This window comes from Theropithecus gelada, chromosome 11 (assembly GCF_003255815.1).
Source record: "Theropithecus gelada isolate Dixy chromosome 11, Tgel_1.0, whole genome shotgun sequence".
Lineage (NCBI taxonomy): Eukaryota > Metazoa > Chordata > Mammalia > Primates > Cercopithecidae > Theropithecus > Theropithecus gelada.
The window spans coordinates 37,176,035-37,199,305 of record NC_037679.1 but is presented as its reverse complement, the minus strand read 5'-3'; the positions used below and the strand labels follow the sequence as shown (position 1 = coordinate 37,199,305).

Genomic DNA, 23,271 nt, shown 5'->3' with positions numbered 1-23,271 from the left:
CAATTAGACCTCTTTCCTTTATAAATCACCCAGTCTCAAGTATGTCTTTATTAGCAGAGTGAGAACACACTAATACAGCTATCTTCCTAGAATTCTATGTTTTTGTATTTAATATCTCATATCAGCTGCTGTCTGTCACAATTAGCTAATTTGTAATTGCAGGGGTACACAGAAAATCTAAAGTGATCCTCACCACTCCCTTAAAGAAACTCCAGTTCAGCATCTTCCTTTACAGAAGCATAGATAACATTAAAAGATGCCCCTCAGATTAAATGTGCTAGGTAAAAAATCCATGCTGATAACGAATAATTGCTGTGAACCTTTTTTTAATGGTTGTTCGGAAAAAAATCAGGCACCTAGGAGAGAAACCCTTACATGTAGACACGCACAGTTTCCTAAGGTCAGTGTGTAAGGATGGTTGAATGTAGACCAGAGCCAGACCGCTTAGGTTCAACTATAGTGCTGCTACTTACTAGCTGTGTGTGCTCAGGTAAGTCACCTAAAGAAGCTATATTTAAATTGCTTCATCTGTAAAACAGAGACCATAATGATATGCTCACTTCTTGCAGTGATGTTGAGCTACCAATGAGTTAATGTATATATAACATGCATAGAGCATTGTCTAGCACATTATAAGTACCATATAAATACTGACTACCTTTAAAAATACTAGCTATTTTATGCATTAGAGTTTCTAGAGTCACTAAAATAGCTCATATCTCGAATATGAAAGTAGAGGAAGCATTAAGATTAGGAATTTCTGGTGCAAAAGATGGATCTTTTTAACACAGCTCAAGTAACTATGACCTTTCGCGTACTGTTATGCATACTTCAGTCATCACAAAGTTTACTGAATGAGAAATGAGGGAGGATCAAGGCAGAAGCAGGATTAAAGTATATCTACCCCTCACTCCTGTGCCTTAATTTTAATTTTTATTCCACAGAATTCTTAGATTAGTTTGTATTTGGTCATGTGACTTAAAGTAGAATTTTAGGTTATATTCTTGGCTCAACTATTTATACCGTGACACCTGAAGATAACTTCAGTTTCCACCAAATTAAAATATGCAACTTTTATCCCAATTTTCCAGGGTGTTTTCTACTTTATAAACAGAGACTTTTCAAAGAGGTTCATTATGAGTAAGAGGCCTTTCTCTGACTAATTCCTAATTACTGACAGATTCATATCCCCCAGTGTTTAAAGTAATTTCAAAAAGAGGAGAAAGAGATAAGCCTTTGCATGCTTCAAGAAATTCTGAATTCTCAGAATGCTGATTAACTAACTTTCTCAGTTACACCTAGAGTACATGGAAAAAATGAAACTTTATTCCCATTTAAATGACTTCAAGACATTCTTTGTGGTTACATGAGAAAATCCTAAATTAAACATCTTCATTCATTACTATTTTATTGAGCCTTTTGTAACTTTAATCTGTAAAACATATTTTTAAACATTTTCAAAAGAGTTAACTTTATGATTCAACTTTTTCAGGACTCATAGCATAAATACTTCTTTTTTTTTTTTTTTTTTTGAGATGGAGTCTCACTCTGTTACCCAGGTTGGGGTAAAGTGGTGAGATCTTGGCTCACTGCAACCTCCGCTTTCCGGGTTCAAGCAATTCTCCTGCTTCAGCCTCCCGAGTAGCTGGGATTACTGGTGTGCACCACCATGTCCAGCTAATTTTTTTGTATTTTTAGTAGAGATGGAGTTTCACCATGTTGGCCAGGCTGGTCTCGAACTCCTGACCTCTGGTGGTCCATCTGTCTCAGCCTCCTGAAGTGCTGCGATTACAGGTATGAGTCGCCACACCTGGCCAGCATAAACACTTCTAAGCCCCCTTTACTTAAAGAAAACACCATCAAATTAAACTTTTCCTGGGATATCTCCAGCCTTCTTATCTTCTCACATTTTAATTCTAGGCTGAGATACTGGGGCTGCCTCCTACGTCAGCCAACAAGGGCACACTGCATAGGCTGATGAGCAATAGAAAGCCCAACACATCCTGGATATCCTCGCACAATCAACCTTGAGCTGAGACCAGCCCCATCACCTGCTGACCAGATCTTACCAGATTCCGCACAGGTAAGAGAACTGAGTCATGACTTAAATTTCAGTGTCCTGTACTCTAACATATGAAAGAACAACTGTATGTGAGTAAACAGGCAAACAGTACCAGGGGAAGTTTTCATGCAGGATTTGGGGTATTTTTACTTATTAACATAAGACATGTAGACCATCGATGCATATTTAAATGGACTCATTTGTGAGACTATCCAAGACTTTTTGAAAGATGTTAGGGAACAAAAATAGAGGAAACAAGAAGTCTGAATCATGTTTTAAATGAAGCAGAATCAAAAAGGAAGGACAAAATCTATAACAGTATTTTTTTAAAAATTAGTGAGTTAAGCAGAGACTAGCTAGATGTCATCAAACCAATTTCCCGCTCCTCCTGGGCACACAGCTGAACCATATAACCTATTTTCTTTTATAGTCAGGTGTGGTCACGCAGCTGTTCTAGACAAATGAATGTAGGCAGAACTCATATGCATGACTTCCAGGCCTGATACATACAAAATGTTCTCACACCCTGGTTCTTCCCCCTCTTTTGCCATTTGCCTGTTGAATATCAATGCATAGGGTGACACTGGAAATCTGGTTGGGGAACAACAGAATTACCATCCATCTTATTCTCTGAATGACTACGTGGAGGGCATTCCCCAAGTGAAGATCAGAAACATCAGCGAGGGTTTTATGTGAAGAACAAATTAGCTTCTTTGTGTTAAGTTACTGAGATTTTGAGATTTCTCTGTTTTAGAAATTAATGTTAACTAATGTAGTTAACACATTATTCTTGTATTCTTGCATATATTGCATGTATTCTTGCAAAATACAAAATGCTCGTGAGTACAATATGCCTGTAACATATATTATTATATGTAGAACTCAGTTGTTAAAAAACATTTAAAACAACTACTTCAACTACTTATTTAAGAATATTTCTATGTGTGTGTGCGTATATATATACACACACACATGTGTGTGCATATTATAATTAATTTACTGAATAACTGGACGGCTACAAAAATATGAAAACATCATCCTGTGAGTCACATGTGGGCATGTACTGTGTCTGTATTATTCACTACTGAATGCACAGTGCCTGGTATGCTGCTTGACACATAGGATGAACTCGATAAATATTTTTAATAGACATATACATGTATACATAATTCAGCTTATGATTATGATCAGCTTATGATCCCTGTTCTTTCTGTATTCTTTTCCCAGGAGCCTTAATGCCTCCCACAATTCCCACTCTCTTTTATTGAGATGAGATACAATAGATCTCTATCCTGGAGAAACAATCTTCATATCCCACCATCTACCACTCCACATCTCTAACTCCAGATTCATCATCTCCTTGCTCTGCTTGCTCATTAAAAAATCCTCTCTCTCTTGCTTGCTACCTTTCTCTGCTAATTTTCTCTAACGGTATAATTTTCCATCTCCTGTGCTTATGATGTAGGTATCTTAATTCTTGCCTGCCTTATGCCCTCATGGGTAGTCTATCTCTGGCTCTATAAACTTTTCCTTTGCAGGGCTTCCCATATCCATTATTTTCCTAATTTTATCCCTACAAATGCCACTGCCATATTTCTTTCTTTCTTTCTTTTTTTTTTTTTTTTGTTTGTTTGTTTGGTTTTTTTTTTTGAGACGGAGTCTCGCTCTGTCACCCAGGCTGGAGTGCAGTGGCGGGATCTCAGCTCACTGCAAGCTCCACCTCCCGGGTTCACGCCATTCTCCTGCCTCAGCCTCCCGAGTAGCTGGGACTACAGGCGCCTGCCACCTCGCCCGGCTAGTTTTTTGTATTTTTAGTAGAGACGGGGTTTCACCGTGTTAGCCAGGATGGTCTCGATCTCCTGACTGCGTGATCCGCCCATCTCGGCCTCCCAAAGTGCTGGGATTACAGGCTTGAGCCACCGCGCCCGGCGGCCACTGCCATATTTCTAATCTTATGAGCTGCGAGCCAGAGCTCTTGCAATAGTTCCTGAAATCGAACCCCAGAGTTTCTCCCCTAAATTTGCTTTGCCTATTTCCCATAAAGTGGCCTTTCAAAAGCCATCACCATCCTCATGCCATGTTCTATGACTATTTAGTAATCTCTAGGATATAGTATTTTACATAGCTTACAATGTAGTTTAAACTTCTTAGCGTAATGATGTTAAGGTCTGTCAAAATAGTGTCTATCTCTAAAACATTATCTTTAAATATTCACATTCCATGACTCTCAGTTAAGAGAAAAGTCATCAATATCATCTAATCCACTGTCCCTCTGATTCTGAAAATTACATTTTATGCAAGCTTTCTGAATAATTTATACTTTCTAAGTTTGTACTTTTCTTATATATGTATTTTAAATATTTTTCCTTTGTCTATAGCTTTTAAATCAGAAAATAGAATTAAAATGTTTCTTTTTCTTATTCACTCCTTTCTATTTCATGTGAGGGTTTTGTACTTTCTCCTGATTCTGAACTCTTAGCTCAATTTTTATCCCTATAAACCTTTTGAAATTCCCAACATACTGCATTGTAGATGTCCCTTGATTTCTTATTCAAACTGCTCCCAAGATACGCTGTCCACTCTCCAGATAAACATTCTACATGAGTGTGAGTATATACAGTCAATCATCATTATTCACAAATTCTACATTTGTGAAGTTGCCTACTTGCTAAAATTTATATGTAACCACAAAATCTAAACTCATAGTACTTTCACAGTCACTCATGGATATGAACAGAACAGTGAAAAAAATGAGTCTCAGACGTTTCCAGCTAAAGCTAAATAAAGTGATACTCTGCCTTCTTATATCAGCTCTAATAGCACAACAAATGTTCTTCTATGCCCTATTTAGTGCCACATTTTCCACATTTGTCTGTGTGTGTGTGTGTGTGTGTGTGTTTACTTTTATTTTTTTGAGACGGACTCTCGCTCTGTGGCCCAGGCTGGAGCGCAGTGGCGCGGTCTTGGATCACTGCAAGCTAGGCCTCCCGGGTTCACGCCATTCTCCTGCCTCCGCCTCCCAAGTATCTGGGACTACAGGTGCCCGCCACCACGCTCAGATAATTTTTTTTTTTTTTTTTTTGGTATTTTTTAGTAGAGATGGGGTTTCACCATGTTAGCCAGAATGGTCTCCATCTCCTGACCTCGTGATCTGCCCGCCTCGGCCTCCCGAAGTGCTGGGATTACAGGTGTGAGCCACCGCACCACGCCTTCTTTTTGTGTTTTTATGCTGAGAATTGTGCTGTTTAAAATGGCCCCCAAACTTGGTGCTGAAGTGTCATATTATGTTCCTAATTGCAAGAAGTCTTCAATGTGTCTCACAGAGAAACTATGCACTAGATAAGCTCCTTTCAGGCCTGAGTTATGGCGCTGTTGGCTGTGAGTTCCATGTGAATGAATCAGTAGTATGTATTAAATAAGGTGTCTTTAAAGAGAGACACACGTAAAGCAAGGTTATGTATTGATCAGTTGACAAAAATATTGTGGCCAAATACAGGAACCAAAACCTATATCTCTACTAGGGACCACAGTTCAGTATTCACTAATGCAATGTTTGTGGTGACTCCATAGAACATAAGTACCATGAATAATGATATTGAGTGCACACAGGTATATATACATACACACACACACACACACACACACACACATACATACATACATGTATACATACATACATATATTAGATGGAGTCTCACTCCGTCACCCAGGCTGGAGTGGTGCAGTGGTGCAATCTCAGCTCACTGCAACTTCTGCCTCCCGGGTTCAGGTGGTTCTCCGGCCTCAGTCTCCCAAGTAGCTGGGAATACAGGCACATGCCACCATGCCTGGCTAACTTTTTTAGTGGAGATGGGGTTTTGCCATGTTGGACAGGCTGGTCTTGAACTCCTGACCACGGGTGATCCACCTGCCTTGGCCTCCCAAAGTGTTGGGATTACAGGCATGAATCACTGTGCCCAGCCTTTGTATATATATCTTTATATATAATATATGGGTATATTTATGTATATAATTAGCCATACAAATATATTTGAATAGTGAATATAAAACTGAATTCACACATATGTCCACATTTAAGGAGATTGAGAAAAAAAGAGAAGAGGGGATAGAGTGGAAAGAATGGAGAAGAAAGAAGAGAGAGATGGGAGAAAGAGTGTGCCTTAGACACTCTTGCTTTGCCATTATGTTTTCTGAACTGGGCATTGCCTCCTAAGCTATGTTAAATACACACAAAAATGATAATTATAACTAACAACAACCAAAAATTGGTATGGTTATTAATGATAATAAATGTAATAGTGATGATAAAGAGGAGGATGATAAATTTACTGAATGCTTGTATCATGCCAAGCATTGTGCAAACTAAACTTGGGAATGATCCTAACAACTTCATGAAGATGGTACAATTTTATCCTTATTTTAGATGACAAAAACTCTTGGATACATTAGGTTCCCAAGGGGTCCACAGATAACGAACGGGAGAGATTCAAACGAGGCACTCTGAATCCAGTGGCAAATGAACAACAATCTATCTTAATTAATCATAATTAGCCTCTATAATTCTAAATTTTTAGAAAGTCAGGTAGGGTGGATACCAGGAATGGACTAGTAGGTATCAGGATATCAGAGCAAAGCTATAAATCTAATCAAAAGCTATTTTGTACTCTTTTTTTAGGTCGTGTCACCATTCAAACATAAACTTTTCATGAATGAAGTCAGGAAGGGTCACTTATATAGAAGAATTATTTCCTACATGGGTCCTCTCAGATGCATAATGACAAAGAGTAGGTCAAAATCCAGACTCACACAAAGTTTATAGACAAAGTCAATTGGGAAGCTTTTCCGCACATTACTGAGCCTGTGTTTGAAGTCAGACATAACTGAGTTCTAATGCAGGTCTGCCGTTTCACTAGCGTTAGGCCCCAGCCAGGACCAATTAGACTCAGTTTCCTTATCTATAGAACATGTATAAAAACATTCACCTCGTAAGCATTACTGGTGGTGGGAAGGTAAAGTAAAATAGTATCTTCAAAGCATTTAACAAGAGCATAGTACATAACAGGAAATGCTCAAAATGGCAGTTACAATTATTAATAGAATATCCTATTGCCTCCCTTTGGGCCTATTCTCTGATTAAGCCAAATATCCCAAATTGTTAATATACTCTAAGAGTTTTACAATCACAACATGTTTTGGGATGTAATAGGACACAGAAGAAAAACAGGGTCTGAGATGTATTGAAATCTGATACCATCAAAAGAAAATGAACAGAGTGAAACTTTCAACTCCAAAGTTATTTTTCCCTCAAGTTAAATTGGGGGTGCATAATTGAAGACAGTAAGAAAATATTTGTCCTCAAAGCAGTTACAGGCAGCTTCTGACAAGCTAAAAAAGAAGAAAAATCAAGCAAATCAGCAAAACTCCTCCTGTCTCCTTCCCACGTCCTTCACTACAAAATCTGTTACTTAAGAAGCATGTGAAAATCACTCTGAAAAACAGAAGCCACATGTGTTTCTCTCAACAACAGAAAAACCTGGTGGCTTATAATGAATTTATAGAAATCTTGGATTCTTTAGTCTCCATGAACGAGCAGAGGAAGGGCCCTTCAACACTGAATAACCTCAGATATCTCATATTTTCTCATGACTTTCTGGGAAAACTTACACATTTGTTTATAGTGAATGCATTCTAGTAGACCACCTCCCCTCTTCACACAATGCTGATGGAGAACAGGGCCACTTACCCACTGTTGATGTCATCTGTCCTGAGACTTTTCCCAAGGATATCACCATCACTCATATATCCACCCACATCGACTTCAGAAGACATGTCCAGGTCACTGCTTGCTTTCTCATTCATGTCAATCTGTGACATGTTTCCCAGCCGAGAGACAGCAGCTCGACGGAGAGGCGTGGTATACATGAACCTCGAGGGGTCTGTGTGGATGAATCGACTGGTACCACTGCGAGGATAGCCAGCACCCAGGGAGGGAGCATCTCCTGCCTGAAGTCGCGGACATGCCTGGCCCAACCTCCATGTCATGGGGGTGGGTCGACTTGTCAAGTTGGGTATGCTCCTTCCATTCACTTCTGTTGTCACAGTGCTGTCAAATGTTGTCTCCAAGGTGCTGTCAAATAAAATGGAGAAATAACTAAACTCTGGTTCACTTAGGGCCACAACCTAGAATGCATGATGACAGAAAAGGCTAGAATTGACGGTCATCTCTTATAAACATGTCATCTTCCTGAAAGCTAAACTATATGTTCATTTTGAGGTCAAACTGTGGAAAGGGGCATACATTTTACAGCTTTTGGTTGTTTTCAAAAGAAAGGCCATCAGTACACCTTGGGTAAAACAACATATTGCTTTACATTTTCAACAAATTCTTAACTCATTGTAATTTTCCCAGACCTATTCTGAAAGTTAACTACAATTATGTTTGAATGTCTCCCTACCACCCTGCCTAGATGCACTTCAAGGGCAACTTGTGCCACTATTTTCTAGGACAGGTATTACAAATCCACTTAACGATGATGGCAGTAGTTGCAGTAACTAATTCCCTTGAACTGGAGGTTATACTGAAAAAGACATAGATAGCAGATAGAGATAGAGATAAAAGATAAATAGGTATATGTATGAATTTTCAGTTTAAGGATAATTATGAATCAATTTTTATATAAAACAAGAGAGGAAATAGTAAGGGGAAACCGAAATCCCATCTCTGTCATTATAAGAAAAGTTAAATGTTTGTTTGTAATTATTTTTTCTTTATTGGCTCAAATATATGCAGAATTGAAAAAACCTGTGGCTTATCTGAGTCCCACGAAGACTGGACATAGTCTCTTCTAAATTCTGCCTCAAATCTGCTATGTTTTTAACGGTTCTCATTCTTCTTGTTTCAGGGTCTTCACCTAGGAAAGCAACATGATAAATTGACTATTCATGACATTTATTATCCTCAAAATAATTGTATACATAGATAAGTAAGTCACCACTTCTTAAAAGTAAAAGGATATGTAATACACTTCAAATAACTATTATTTACAAATTATAATTCTTTCTACAAATAAAATGTGAATAGATACAAATATAATATCACAAGTAATAATTTTAAGTGGTGATAACACAATAACACTTTGTAGGTTTGACCTTAAAATTAAAAAAAAATCACTTGGAAATATGCTGTTTACCAATCCATGTTGCTGGGATTAATTAAAAATCTATGATTATGACCTGAGAAAGATGGCTGAATAGGAACAGCTCCGGTCTGCAGCTCCCAATGAGATCAACACAGAAGGCGGGTGATTTCTGCATTTCCAACTGAGGTAACAGGCTCATCTCAATGGGACTGGTCAGACAGTGGGTGCAGCCCACAGAGGGTGAGCAGAAGCAGGGTGGGGTGTTGCCTGACCTGGGAAGTGCAAAGGGTTGGGGAACTCCCTCCCCAAGCCAAGGCAAGCTGTGAGGGACTGTGCCTTGAGGGACGGAACTATCCGGTCCAGATACTATGCTTTTCCCAGAGTCTTCACAAACTGCAGACCAGGAGATTCCATTGGGTGCCTACATGACCAAGGGCCTGGGTTTCAAGCACAAAACTGGGCAGCCATTTGGGCAGACACTGAGCTGGCTGCAGGAGCTTTTTTTTTGGTACCCCAGTGGCACCTGGAATGCCAATGAGACAGAACCATCCACTCCCCTGAAAAGGAGCCTAAAGCCAGGGAGCTAAGTGGTCTAGCTCAGTAGATCCCCCCGCCATGGAGCCCAGCAAGCTAAGATCCACGGGCTTGAAATTCTTGCTGCCAGCACAGCAGTCCGAAGTACACCTGGGACCCTGGAGCTTGGTTGGGGGAGGGGCGACTGTCATAACTGAGGCTTGAGTAGGCACTTTTCCCCTCACAATGTAAACAAACCTGCTGGGAATTTTGGACTGGGCAGAGCCCACTGCAGCTTGGCAAAGCTGCTGTAGCCAGACTGCCTCTCTAGATTCCTCCTCTCTGGACAGGGTATATCTGAAAGAAAGGCAGCAGCCCCAGTCAGGGGCTTACAAATAAAACTCTCATCTCCCTGGGACAGAGCACCTGGGGGAAGGAGCAGCTGTGGGTGCAGCTTCAGCAGACTAAAACATTCTTGCCCACTGGCTCTGAAGAGAGCAGCGGATCTCCCAGCACAGTGCTCTAGCTCCACTAAGGGACAGACGGCCTCCTCAAGTGGGTCGCTGACCCCCATGCCTCCTGACAAGGAGACACCTCCCAGCAGGTGTTGACAGAGTCCTCATACAGGAGAGCTCCAGCTGGCATCTGGCGGGTGTCCCTCTGGGACCAAGCTTCCAGAGGAAGGAACAGGCAGCAATCTTTGCTGTTCTGCAGCCTCTGCTGGTGACACCCAGGCAAACAGGATCTGGAGTGGACCTCCAGCAAACTCCAAAAGACCTGCAGCAGAGGGGCCTGACTGTTAGAAGGAAAACTAACAAACAGAAAGGAATAGCATCAATGTCAACAAAAAAGATGCCCACATAAAAACCCCATTCGAAGGTCACAGACATCAGAGGCCAAAGGTAGATAAATCCACAAAGATAAGAAAAAAAAAAAAAAAAAAGCAGCTCAAAAAGGCTGAAAATTCCAAAAACCAGAATGCCTCTTCTCCTCCAAAGATCACAACTCTTCACCAGCAAGGGAACAAAACTGGACAGAGTATGAGTTTGACGAATGTACAGAAGTAGACTTTAGAAGGTCTCCTCCAAGGCCTTCTCCTCCTTGGAGGAGAACAAACTCCTCCAAGCTAAAGAAGAATGTTATAACCCAATGAAAGGAAGCTAAGAACTTTGAAAAAAGGTTAGAGAAATTATTAACTAGAATAACCAGTTTAGTACACAAGAACACAAATGACCTGATGGAGTTGAAAAACACAGCACGAGAACTTCATGAAGCATACACAAGTAGAAATAGCTGAATAGATCAAGGAGAAGAAAGGATATCTGAGATTGAAGATCAACTTAATGAAATACAGCATGAAGACAAGATTAGAGAAAAAAGAATGAAAAGGAACAAACAAAGCCTCCAAGAAACATGGGACTATGTGAAAAGACCAAACCTAGGTTTGATAGGTGTACCTGAAAGTGATGGAAAGAATGGAACTAAGCTGGAAAACACTCTTCAGGATATTATCCAGGAGAACTTGCCCAGCCTAGCAAGACAGGCCAACATTCAAATTCAGGAAATACAAGGAACACCACAAAGATACTCTTTGAGAAGAGCAATCCCAAGACACACAATTGTCAGATTCACCAAAGTTGAAATGAAAGAAACAACATTAAGGGCAGCCAGAGAGAAAGGTTAGTTACCCACAAAGGGAAGCCCATCAGACTAACAGTGGATCTCTCTGCAGAAACCCAACAAGCCAGAGAGAGTGGGGGCCAATATTCAACGTTCTTCTTTTTTTTTTTTTTTTTGAGACAGTCTCGCTCTGTCACCCAAGCTGGAGTGCAGTGGCACAATCTCGGTTCACTGCAAGCTCCACCTCCTGGGTTCACACCATTCTCCTGCCTCAGCCTTCTGAGTAGCTGGGACTACAGGTGACAACCCCCAGGCCCGGCTAATTTTTTGTATTTTTAGTACAGACGGGGTTTCACCGTGTTGGCCAGGATGGCCTTGATCTCCTGACCTTGTGATCCACCGGCCTCAGCCTCCCAAAGTGCTGGGATTACAGGCGTGAGCCACCACACCCGGCCTCAACATTCTTAAAGAAAAGAATTTTCAACCCAGAATTTCATATCCAGCCAAACTAAGCTTCATAAGATTCACGTGCAAAGACTCACATAGGCTCAAAATAAAGGGATGGAGGAATATTTACCAAGCAAATGGGAAGCAAATAAAAGCAGGGATTGCAATTCTAGACTCTAATAAAACAGACTTTTTATCTGTTTTAAATACAAAAAAAGACAAAGAAGGTCATTGCATAATGGTAAAGGGATCAACGCAACAAGAAGAGCTAACTATCCTAAATGTATGTGCACCCAAAACAGAAGCACTCAGATTAATAAAGCAAGTTCTTAGAGACCTACAGAGACTTAGACTCCCACACAATAATAGTGGGAGACTTTAACACCCCATTGTCAATATGAGACAGATCAACGAGACAGAAAATTAACAAAGATATTCAGGACTTGAATTCAGCTCTGGACCAAGCGGACCTAATAGACATCCACAGAACTCTCCACCCCAAATAAACAGAATATACATTCTTCTCAGCACCACATCACACTTATTCTAAAACTGATCACAGAATTGGAAGTAAAACACTCCTCAGCAAATGCAAAAGAACGGAAATCCTAGAAAATACTCTCTCAGACCACAGTGCAATCAAATTAGAACTCAAGATTAAGAAACTCACTTGAAACTGTACAACTCCATAGAAACTGAACAACCTGCTCCTGAATGACCACCGGGTAAATGAAGAAATTAAGGCAGAAAGCAATAAGTTCTTTGAAACCAATGAGAATAAAGAAACAAATACCAGAATGTCTGGGACACAGCTAAAGCTGTGTGTAGAGGGAAATTTGTAGCACTAAATGCCCACAGGAGAAAGCAGGAAATATCCAAAAATCAGCACCCTAACATCACAATTAAAAGAACTAGAGAAGCAAAAGCAAACACATTCAAAAGCTAGCAGAAAACAAGAAATAACTAAGATCAGAGCAGAACTGAAGGAGAGAGACACAAAAACCCTTCAAAAAAATCAATGAATCCAGAGCTGGTTTTTGAAAAGATTAACAAAATAGATAGACTGCTAGCCAGACTAATAAAGAAGGAAATAGAGAAGAATGAAATAGATGTAATGAAAGATGATAAAGGAGATATCACCACTGATCCCACAGAAACGCAAACTACCATCAAAGAATACTATAAACACTACTATGCACACAAACTAGAAAATCTAGAAGAAATGGATAAATTCCTGGACACATACACCCTCCCAAGACTAAACCAGGAAGAAGTCAAATCCCTGAACAGACCAATAACAAGTTCTGAAATTGAGACAGTAATTAATAGCCTACCAACCAAAAAAAGCCCAGGACCAGATGGATTCACAGCTGAATTCTACCAGAGCTACAAAGAGGAGCTGGTACCATTCCTTCTAAAACTAGTCCAATCAATAGAAAAAGAGGGACACCTCCCTAACTCATTTTATGAGGCCAGCATCATCCTGATACTAAAACCTGGCAGAGACACACACACACAAAAAAAAGAAAAATTCAGGCCAATATCCCTGATGAATATCGATGCAAAAATCCTCAATAAAATACTGGCAAACTGAATCCAGTAACACATCAAAAAGCTTATCCACTGGCCAGTGCGGTAACTCACGCCTGTAATCCCAGCACTTTGGGAGGCCGAGTGGGGCAGATCACGAGGTCGGGAGTTGGAGACAATCCTGGCCAACATGGAGAAACCCCGTCGCTACTAAAAATACAAAATTAGCTGGGTACAGTGGCATGCACCTGCAGTCCCAGCTACTTGGGAGGCTGAGGCAGGAGAATTGCCTGTACCTAGGAAGCGGAGGTTGCAGTGAGCCAAGATCATGCCTGTGTGATGGAGCAAGACTCCATCTCAAAAAAAAAAAAAGGAAAAAAAAGAAAAAAAAGCTTATCCACTATGATCAAGTTGGCTTCATCGCTGGGATGCAAGGCTGGTTCAACATATGCAAATCAATAAACATAATGCATCACATAAACAGAACCAATTGCAAAAACCACATGATTATCTCAATAGATGTAGAAAAGGCCTTTGATAAAATTCAACACCCCTTCATGCTAAGAACTCTCAATTACTAGGTATTGATGGAACGTATCTCAAAATAACAAGGGCTATTTATGACAGACCCACAGCCAATATCACACTGAATGGACAAAAGCTGGAAGCATTCCCTTTGAAAACCTGCACAAGGCAAGGATGCCCTCCCTCACCATTCCTATTCAACATAGTATTGGAAGTTCTGGCAAGGGCAATCAGGCAAGAGAAAGAAATAAAGGGTATTCAAATAGGAAGACAGGAAGTCAAATTGTCTCTGTTTGCAGATGACATGATTTTATATTTAGAAAACCCCATCTTCTCAGCCAAAAACTCCTTAAGCTGATAAGCAAACTCAGCAAAGTCTCAGGATACAAAATCAATGTGCAAAAATCACAAGCATTCCTATACACGAATAATAGACAAATAAACAGACAAATGAGTGAATTCCCATTCACAACTGCTACAAAGATAATAAAATACCTAGAAATACAAAAGGTATGTGAAGGACCTCTTCAGAAAGAACTACAAAACACAGCTCAAGGAAATAAGAGAGGACACGAACAAATGGAAAAACATTCCATGCTCATGGATAGGAAGAATCAATATCATGAAAATGGCCATACTGCCCAAAGTAATTTAGAGATTCAATGCTATCCCTGTCAAGCTACCAGTAACTTTCTTCATAGAGTTAGAAAAAACTACTTTAAATTTCATTTAGAACCAAAAAAGAGCCTGTATAGCCAAGATAATCCTAAAGGAAAAGAAGAAAGCTGGAAGCATCATGCTACCTGACTTCAAACTATACTCCAAGGCCACAGTAACCAAAACAGCATGGTACTGGTACAAAAACAGATATATAGACCAATGAAACAGAACAGAGGCCTTAGAAATAACACCACACATCTACAACCATCTGGTCTTTGACAAACCTGACACACACAAGCAATGGGGAAAGGATTCCCTATTCAATAAATGATGCTGGGAAAACTGGCTAGCCATATGCAAATAACTGAAACTGGATCCCTTCCTTACACTTTATACAAAAATTAACTCAAGATGGATTAAGGACTTAAACCTAAGACCTAAAACCATAAAAACCCTAGAAGAAAACCTAGGCAATACCATTCAGGACATACTCATGGGCAAAGACTTCACGACTAAAACACCAAAAGCAATGGCAACAAAAGCCAAAATTGACATATGGGACCTAATTAAACTAAGGAGCTTCTGCACAGCAAAAGAAACTATCATCAGAGTGAACAGGTAACCTACAGAATGGGAGACAATTTTTGCAATCTATCCATCTGACAAAGAGCTAATATCCAGAATCTACAAGGAATTTAAACAAAGTTACAAGAAAAAAACAACCCCATCAAAAAGTGGGTGAAGTATATGAACAGACACTTCTCAAAAGAAGACATTTATGCAGCCAACAAACATATGAAAGAAAGCTCATCATCACTTGTCATTAGAGAAATGCAAATCAAAACCACAATGAGATACCATCTCACGCCGGTTAGAATGGTGATCATTAAAAAGTCAAGAAACAACAGATGCCAGAGAGGATGTGGAGAAATAGGAATGACTTTACACTGTTGGTGGGAGTATATATTAGTTCAGTCACTGTGGAAGACAGTGTGGCAATTCCTCAAGGATCTAGAACCAGAAATACCATTTGATCCAGCAATCTCATTAATGAGTATATAACCTAAGGATTACAAATCATTCTACTATAAAGACACATGCACATGTATGTTTATTGCAGCACTGTTCACAATAGCAAAGACTTGGAACTAACCGAAATGCCCATCAAAGATAGACTGCATAAAGAAAATGTGGCACATATACACCATGGAATACTATGCAGCCATAAAAATGGATGAGTTCATGTCCTTTGCAGGGACATGGATGAAGCTAGAAAGCCTGTTGGTGGGTGGGGGGCCAAGGGGAGGGATAGCATTAGGAGAAACACCTAATGTAGATGATGGGTTGATGGGTGCAGCAAACCACCATGGCATGTATATATCTATGTAACATACCTGCATGTTCTGCACATGTACCCGAGAATAAAAAAAAACTATGATCATTAAGATCCTAATTTGTTCAAGGTGTTTCTAGGTGTACTCAGAATACTTGAGGTAAATTTGTCCTATGTAGAAAGTACACATTTGGAATCTGGGGAATAAAGTAGAAGCCTTTTTTTTTATTATTTTTATTTCAGACAGAGTCTCACTCTGTTGCCCAGGCTGGAGTGCAGTGGCGCCATCTTCGATCACTGCAACCTCCACCTCTAGGCTTCAAGCGATCCCCCTGCTTCAGCCTCCCAAGTAGTTGATATCAGGCCCTCGCCTCTATGCCCAGTTAATTTTTGTATTTAGTAGAGTTGCGGTTTCACCAAGTTGGTCACGCTGCTCTTGAACTCCTGACCTCAAATGATCTGCCTGCCTTGGCGTCCCAAAGTGCTGGGATTTCAGGTGTGAGCCACCATGCCCGGCCAAGGTCTTTTCTTATGGAAGCAAGAGCTTTTGAAGTCTTTCATTAGACTTATGGACAAAGACTGACAACATTGAATGGTTTTATTTTTAATTACTTCTCCAGTTTCTACAGTTCTACCAATGATACCAGAGCTCAAGTAAATTCCTAGGCATCTAAACCCAAAATGTTTGTATCTAATGAGCATGAAACAAATAGCTCTGCAAGTATGACTAATGCTGGCCTGATACAATCACCACCTATCAACTAGGGGCAGAAGTGTCCTTAAGTCATTTTGTTTATAGTCATCCAATACCTCCCAAGCTAGTAGCCTTCTAAAGCCAGTGAGTCGAGGTAATAGGAAGAGCATGAAAAGAGAGTAGTCTAAGCACAATTTTTGTTGTGTTCAATTTGGACCGAAGAGGGTATCTAGTGATGGGCACTTTCGATAAAAGTGAAAACAGAAAGGAAGGAGGGAATTGGAATGGATACGTTAAGAGAAGGACAGGGAAGGAGAGGAGACAGAGAAAAAGGAAGTAACAGGATGGCTGGGAAGGGAATGGAATGGAAAGAGGTTGGAAGAAAAAGAAAGGGAAGGAAAAGAAAAGCAAAAAATAGTATGTATTAAATTACACTATGAAAATTGTCACATAGAGAAGTCGAGATGCATATTTATAATCTGTTTTAGGAATATAGCTAACTATTTAACCTGTTAATTTACTTCCTTAACATTCAGGCCAGATTTTTAAAAATCTAGAACAAATGTGCCCCTTTAACACTTATCATCACAATCATACAGTTGGTGGGGATTTCCGAGATTGTCTTGCCTTAGCTCTTGGCCATAGCATTCATCTGTCTCACGTGGGACAAGGTCATCTGCCTCTGCCTGAAAACCCCAACATTGGAAAGGCTTTCACCTCACCAGTAAGAGATGGTTCCTTCCAGTAGCAGTCAAAATGTAAAACATTTATGGGGGATAAGCAATAATTTGTCTCCCTTAAACTTTCACCCAGTGGTTCCAGTGGATCTGAAACCAAATGAACAAATTTACAATATCTTTACCAAGGCAGCCACTCAAATATTGCAGGACAACTGCTAATTCCTTTACTAGATTTTTCATGCGAACATTACTACTTTGTTCATTATTCCTCACTTTGGGTGGTTGCCAAAACAGCCACCATTGTGCTGCCAGCCTGTAAATTTCTTCCCTTGAATTTATAAATCATTTGAACAATTAAAGTATACTTAATAAGAACATCATTATTTCAAACATAAAGTACTAAGAAACTTTGCTGAAGCAAATCTTTTTAAAGAATAATAAAACACATGTTGGGATCTCATGCACATGACAAACTTTCTCTACACTAATTAAATTAACACAATCACTAATCCGATAGCTTAACACTATTCTTTTAGCACTCAGAACTGTTAATAACCCTTGAGACTGATCATATTCTTCCTGGAAATTCTTCCCATATTTCTCCTCATACATATAATACAGGGTATTTCAGAAATGGCTATAAAGAAGTCTACCTTTCACTTCCAAATAATCTGATAGAACTATGAAGAAAAAGAAGAGTTTTGTAGAGAAAATCTTACAGACTGCAAATAAAATTATTACAGTCAAGGAAGAGACATGCAAAGAAGAAATTAATGCAAACCTGGTCAAAATAAGTGAAGGGGACAAAACTGGAGAAGCACTAAACCCAAGATTCAATATGAAAGATTTCATACAGTTATTGACATCATAGATTGTAGGTGAAAGACAAAAAGTCATGAAAGGAGTATGTTGAGATGACTTTTTTTTATTTTCGTGGGGGGAGGTACAAGTAATTGACCTCACACAGATTCCTAGAACGCATCATTACATGTTCCTATCCCTTCCTCCTTCCCCTAGGAAAACTTTTAAGTTGTAATCCAGCTGCATCTCAATCACTTGCCAACTGGAATATTAAAATTAATATATCAATTATATTCCATCTTTTTATATTAATTTTAAGAATGCTATATTTTTAGACATGTCATTTCACTAAATATATTTTCACAACTACTTCATCTCCTTTTCAATTTCTTTTTTCCAATCCAACAGGTATCTTAGATCCTTGGATTCTTCTAACTGAATTCATTGTTTATCTGGTTTCTCTCATGTTTTAGAACCACAGCCTCCCTCATTCCTTAGGTTTTTTTCATTATGACATTCACTTATGACATTGCCCTCCTCATGACAGACAAATGGACCTTTTCTTCCCAACACTTAGTGAGCTAAACATAACTGCTGGCTTATTCATGTCACGAAAGATAATAACGAAAGCAGAATTTATTGCAGTAAATGTTTTCAATGACCCACATAAGGCAAGATAAAACTAAATGTACTCACAAACCCCTAAGGACTGATTGCACAGCCTTAATTATCCTGTAAATTTGTATCTGAGTGAGGTCCAGAGGCTTTGGGGGAAAAACACAATTGCAAAGTCCAAATATAAAAGCAAAAATAAAATTAAATGCTTAGTAACAATAAAAGTTACCAGAAAAATGCACATGAGAAGTGTATTTAATCACAGTAATGTTGGGACTCCTCCTACTTGCATAATCTCAAAGTCAACCATTATTCCTGAAAGAGGCTTCCTATGTGTCAAATACAATGGAATGGCTTCCACACATTTTCCAGAATGGTATATTCTGAAATCAACTTGAGGTTTTAACATTGGTGCAAAGTGCTTTCTCACTGCTCATAAGGTGTTCTTTGAGTAGAGACAAAAAATAACAGCATCAATTTGGTACTTCTACATTACTATTTGGTGGCAGAAAGACCATTTAATCTGTGATCCTGTTCTTAATTTTTAGGCTTTAATTATACACATTGTAATTAACACTGTCAGCATTGCCATCTTTTAATAGGAAATCAAATCTATATGAATAAACCTTATTCTCAGAGAATTATGCCATCTACCCCATCCATATTACAGATGTTTTATAGAATACAGCTTCCTGATTTATTGTATGAAGTAACTCTAGTTTTGTGGATGGCCCTAGTAGTGATTTGGATGAAAATTTTTAAACTCCTCTGGTTAATCTTGACACTTTGGGGAAAAATAACAAAATGTGGCTAAAAGCTTTATAGTTACTTATAAAATATGCTCCTATACAGTTATAGGACAAATCTTCATCTGTCTAATTTAGGAGGATATCTAAGAGTAAAGAGTTAAACTCAAGGAACCCCATGTAAAAACTAACTTGGAAGAGGCCATTTTGAGTCGTAAGCAGAACCTACTGAAGCACGTGGCAGAAATTCTGAAATTCCTGTGTGCTGTGGGCGTAGATATATTCAACAACTTAACATGTATCATTATTTAGGGAATTGCATCAGAATGCTTCATTATCTGGAGATATGATTATTCATATCACAGCTATTTGAATAAACTTCCCCTTACTTTTTCACTTGCATTTTTGAATACTGGCATAAGTAGGAAAAAAAAATACTGAAACAGAATAATCACATAAATACAATAAGCAGATGCTCTTGAAAAACCAAGGCATACCGGCTTCTTTTGAGAGGTTACCCTCTGACAAAAATACTCCAAGTTATTTATGCACAAAAAGGCACGTGTCATATATACACCCACCCACAGCATGCTATAATTTAACTGAGTAAGCATCAAATGCCGTCAGGGGACTGCACTCTGTTCATATCTTTGTAAATACTTATGAGATACCGAGAACAAGATAAATAATACCACTTCAAAAGCAAAAGAGGAATATTATCTGATTCTACAGTTCCAAAGGATCCCAAAAAGACAAGACTTCATAAACATTAGACTTTCTCTTGCCTTTGTGCTGCACATAGCCCTTTATGAGAAGCAATTCATTATAGAAACCAGACAATGGTGCAAAAGTAAATCTTCGTGTTGCAGCACCTGGTGTATTCAGATTCAGAAATCACTATTCTGACAACTGTGGAAACACTACTCTTTTAAAACCAAACTGACATGAAAAATTGAACAATATTTGCCTCTGCTGTCTCTCTAAGCTTTCTTCTTCTAAAGCTGGTTTACTAAAAGAATCCAGCAAACCTCGTAAAACATCTTGTAACAGGAGGGTCTACAGTAAGAATAAAAACAAGCCTGCATTTAGCATTAGTTTCATGAATCAGAAACAAAGAGATCACTGTCCAGGTTTAATTCCTTTCAATTTAAGGAGCTCAATATGAAGTCCTTTGTGGAAATACACATTGACATAAAATATGATATGGCCAGTAATTTAATACTTATGGAAGAAGGGACTGTATGATGCAAATATATTTTGGTAGAACAGTGGATTCAGAAATAACAATTAAAACATTTGACATTTAAAGTTTAGTCACAAACTATAGAATTACTTGACCTCTTCTTCTTTAGTTAATTAAAGAATATGCCAGAAGTTACTACTGAAACTCATGTTATCAAAAAGGCCTAGTTTCTAAAGTATGAAAACAGTTCATAGTCATCCATAGAGTAGCTTGAATACTTATAATGTGTACATGCAGAACTAGTTTTTGTCAAACACTGAAACAAAAAAGAAAATAAAAAAGGTAGAAGGTAGCAGAGGCCCCTGCATTTCTGAAAGTGTCACTGCAATAAACAGGGCCTGTCACTGAGGTATAGAAGAAGCCTTCTATTCAGGTAGCACGAAGGCAGCAGAAGAAACTTAACTCTACAGAAAATTTACCCAGGAGGCCCTTCATTATTCATCCCTTATCTGTGATGAGGTCACCTTGAGGGAAGTTGAACAAACAGGCCCCTTTAATGATTAGGTGAACAACATGTTTGGAGTTTTAAAATGTTAACTTACTTATGGATGCCTAGAAGGTACTGGACACTAAGCAAGGCTAATAATGCCCATGGCAGATTTCTGGAATTTACTTTCTCCAAATGAACCTTACCAGTGGTGCTCATAGCTCAGTTTTACCAAAATAAAAAAAAAAAAAAAAAAAAATCATTTCAAGAAACAGGAATTAAAAGTGTAACTATATATTTTTAAAAACCAGTCTAAAAAATGAAAGCTATTTGGCAAATGCAAATAATTTCATAAGAGACTATGAAATTTCTTAAAATCCCATACACACTTTTAGGAGCAAACTGGACTTACCTAATAAGTCAGTGTAAAGTGCCTGTTCCAGATCACCCAGCATGGTAAGGATGACGTCCTCATCCAGATGAGCCGTCCCTTCCCGCAAACAGCTTTCTCCCTCCTCTTCAGCCCAGCTTCTGCTGATGCTGCTTGGCTTGGAGGACACGTTTTCATCTTCGGACCTACTATCTTCATCACTCTCACCTTCTAAGCCTCTTCTTGTAGACAATTCCTCTAAGTCTTCACTGTCTGACTGGCTGCCCCCAGCAGGCAGGAGGTTCCAGGCTGAGCCGCTGGTGTGATACAGGGACTGCACAGACCGCGAGAGAAACCTGGACAGTGAGCGCCTCTCTGCATAGTTGGCTTCTCTCTGACTGGCCTTGGCAGCGTTTCCAAACCAGTTGGAAATGCGCACCGTGGGTCTCCTCTCCCCATCACTGGTGAGGGAAAGATTGGTCAGAGACTTTTGTTTCTGAAGGCAAGCTCCCTTTCTCCTTACTTCTTTGCTCCGGAACACAGAGAGTTGAGCAGGCCGCTGCATGATTCTTCCAGTGGCTCCTTCCTTTCAATTGGACTTCATATTGTCTTTTTACACTGTGATTGTAACTGATCCATTTGATTTTAATTATCACATGCACTTAAATAAAAGCTCAAGCTCACACATTCACAGAAGATTCTAGAGATACGGTATATATAATTATTTGCCTACAATTTAGCTTGACACATCATTTTACTAAATCAGCAGTACTTACAAATATTTTGCTCGAATATATCTGAAGCAGAAAAGAGTTCACCAAAGACTCTCCTCCAGCTGAAAAGTAGTCCAGGAAGCCAACTACGTTTGCCAGTCTTCATCCAATCACATGTCTCAGCCGGAGGATGGGTCCACATTTCCCTCTATTGCTTCTGTGTTCCGAAACGCCAGGAGGTGAAGCACGAGCTGAGGTCTCTTGCTTTTTGCTTTTTTTTTCCCCCTGCCTTTCACCAGCCCTTAACTGACCTAGGTCTGTAACCCTTTACTCTAATGAGCTGACACACTGCAGCAAGTACAGCCTCCCCATAGGAGCCCGGGAAGAGCATGAATTAAGCACTGAAGCCCAGCCCTGCACGAGCCTCTCACATTTTAGTATTCCACCTGCATTCTCAGATCTATGGCTCTTCCTTGCTGCTGCAGTGGATGCTGCTGGCTGCCATGGCAGCAAACATCCTGCTAAATTAAAATAGAGGCACGGGAACGGCTGTCCAGCCTAGAATGCCACAGGTTTCAGAGCCAAGCCTGTATGAGATCTTCCAGTATTAACCTTATGCACATTTAAATGACTCTCAGCCACCTAATCTCAAACACGAACACACACTCACACCCTCACATACACAACATACACTCCCTGATGCCGAGAATGACAGACTAATTCTCTGTAGCTGCAGGCAGCTGAAGCAGGCAGATCTCCCTTCTGAATGTTGGGATTTGTGCTGTAAAAGCACAAATCAAATTCAAGAGTGTAAAGGACCTAAAAAATGAAGCATGACACTCTCCACCCGCTAGGAGATAATGCTTTAAAGGGAAAGACTTCCCTTATCTTTAAAAGAACAAAGTCAAAGGCTTTTTATTTTGAATCCTAAAATCCTAATGTGATGATAAAAATAAAGATTTCTTACAGCCTTTTGGTAAAAACAAAAAGGAAAGAAAAAGAAAAAAAAAAAACTCAGAAGGGTTTTCCCTTGATATTTTCACTCAAAGAATAAAATTGAAAGTTTATGGTCAAGTGTGTGGAACATAATAACGTCACAGATAACACAAAATGCACATTATGTCTTTTGATGTTGCATTTTTCCAGGTCTATT

The 23,271-nt window shown here is 39.3% G+C and overlaps 1 protein-coding gene across 2 annotated transcripts in view; it reads right to left on the bottom strand.

The window, feature by feature from the left end:
* Positions 1 to 23,271, bottom strand: part of NAV3 (neuron navigator 3) — a 377,767-nt gene that overhangs the window by 153,356 nt on the left and 201,140 nt on the right. For both annotated transcript variants that reach the window (XM_025403242.1, XM_025403243.1), the window contains exons 10-11: positions 8,865 to 8,973; positions 7,806 to 8,189 (exon numbers count right to left, since the gene is read on the bottom strand). In XM_025403242.1, coding sequence (XP_025259027.1) covers positions 7,806 to 8,189; positions 8,865 to 8,973 — 493 coding nt within the window. The remainder of the gene's footprint in view (positions 1 to 7,805; positions 8,190 to 8,864; positions 8,974 to 23,271) is intronic.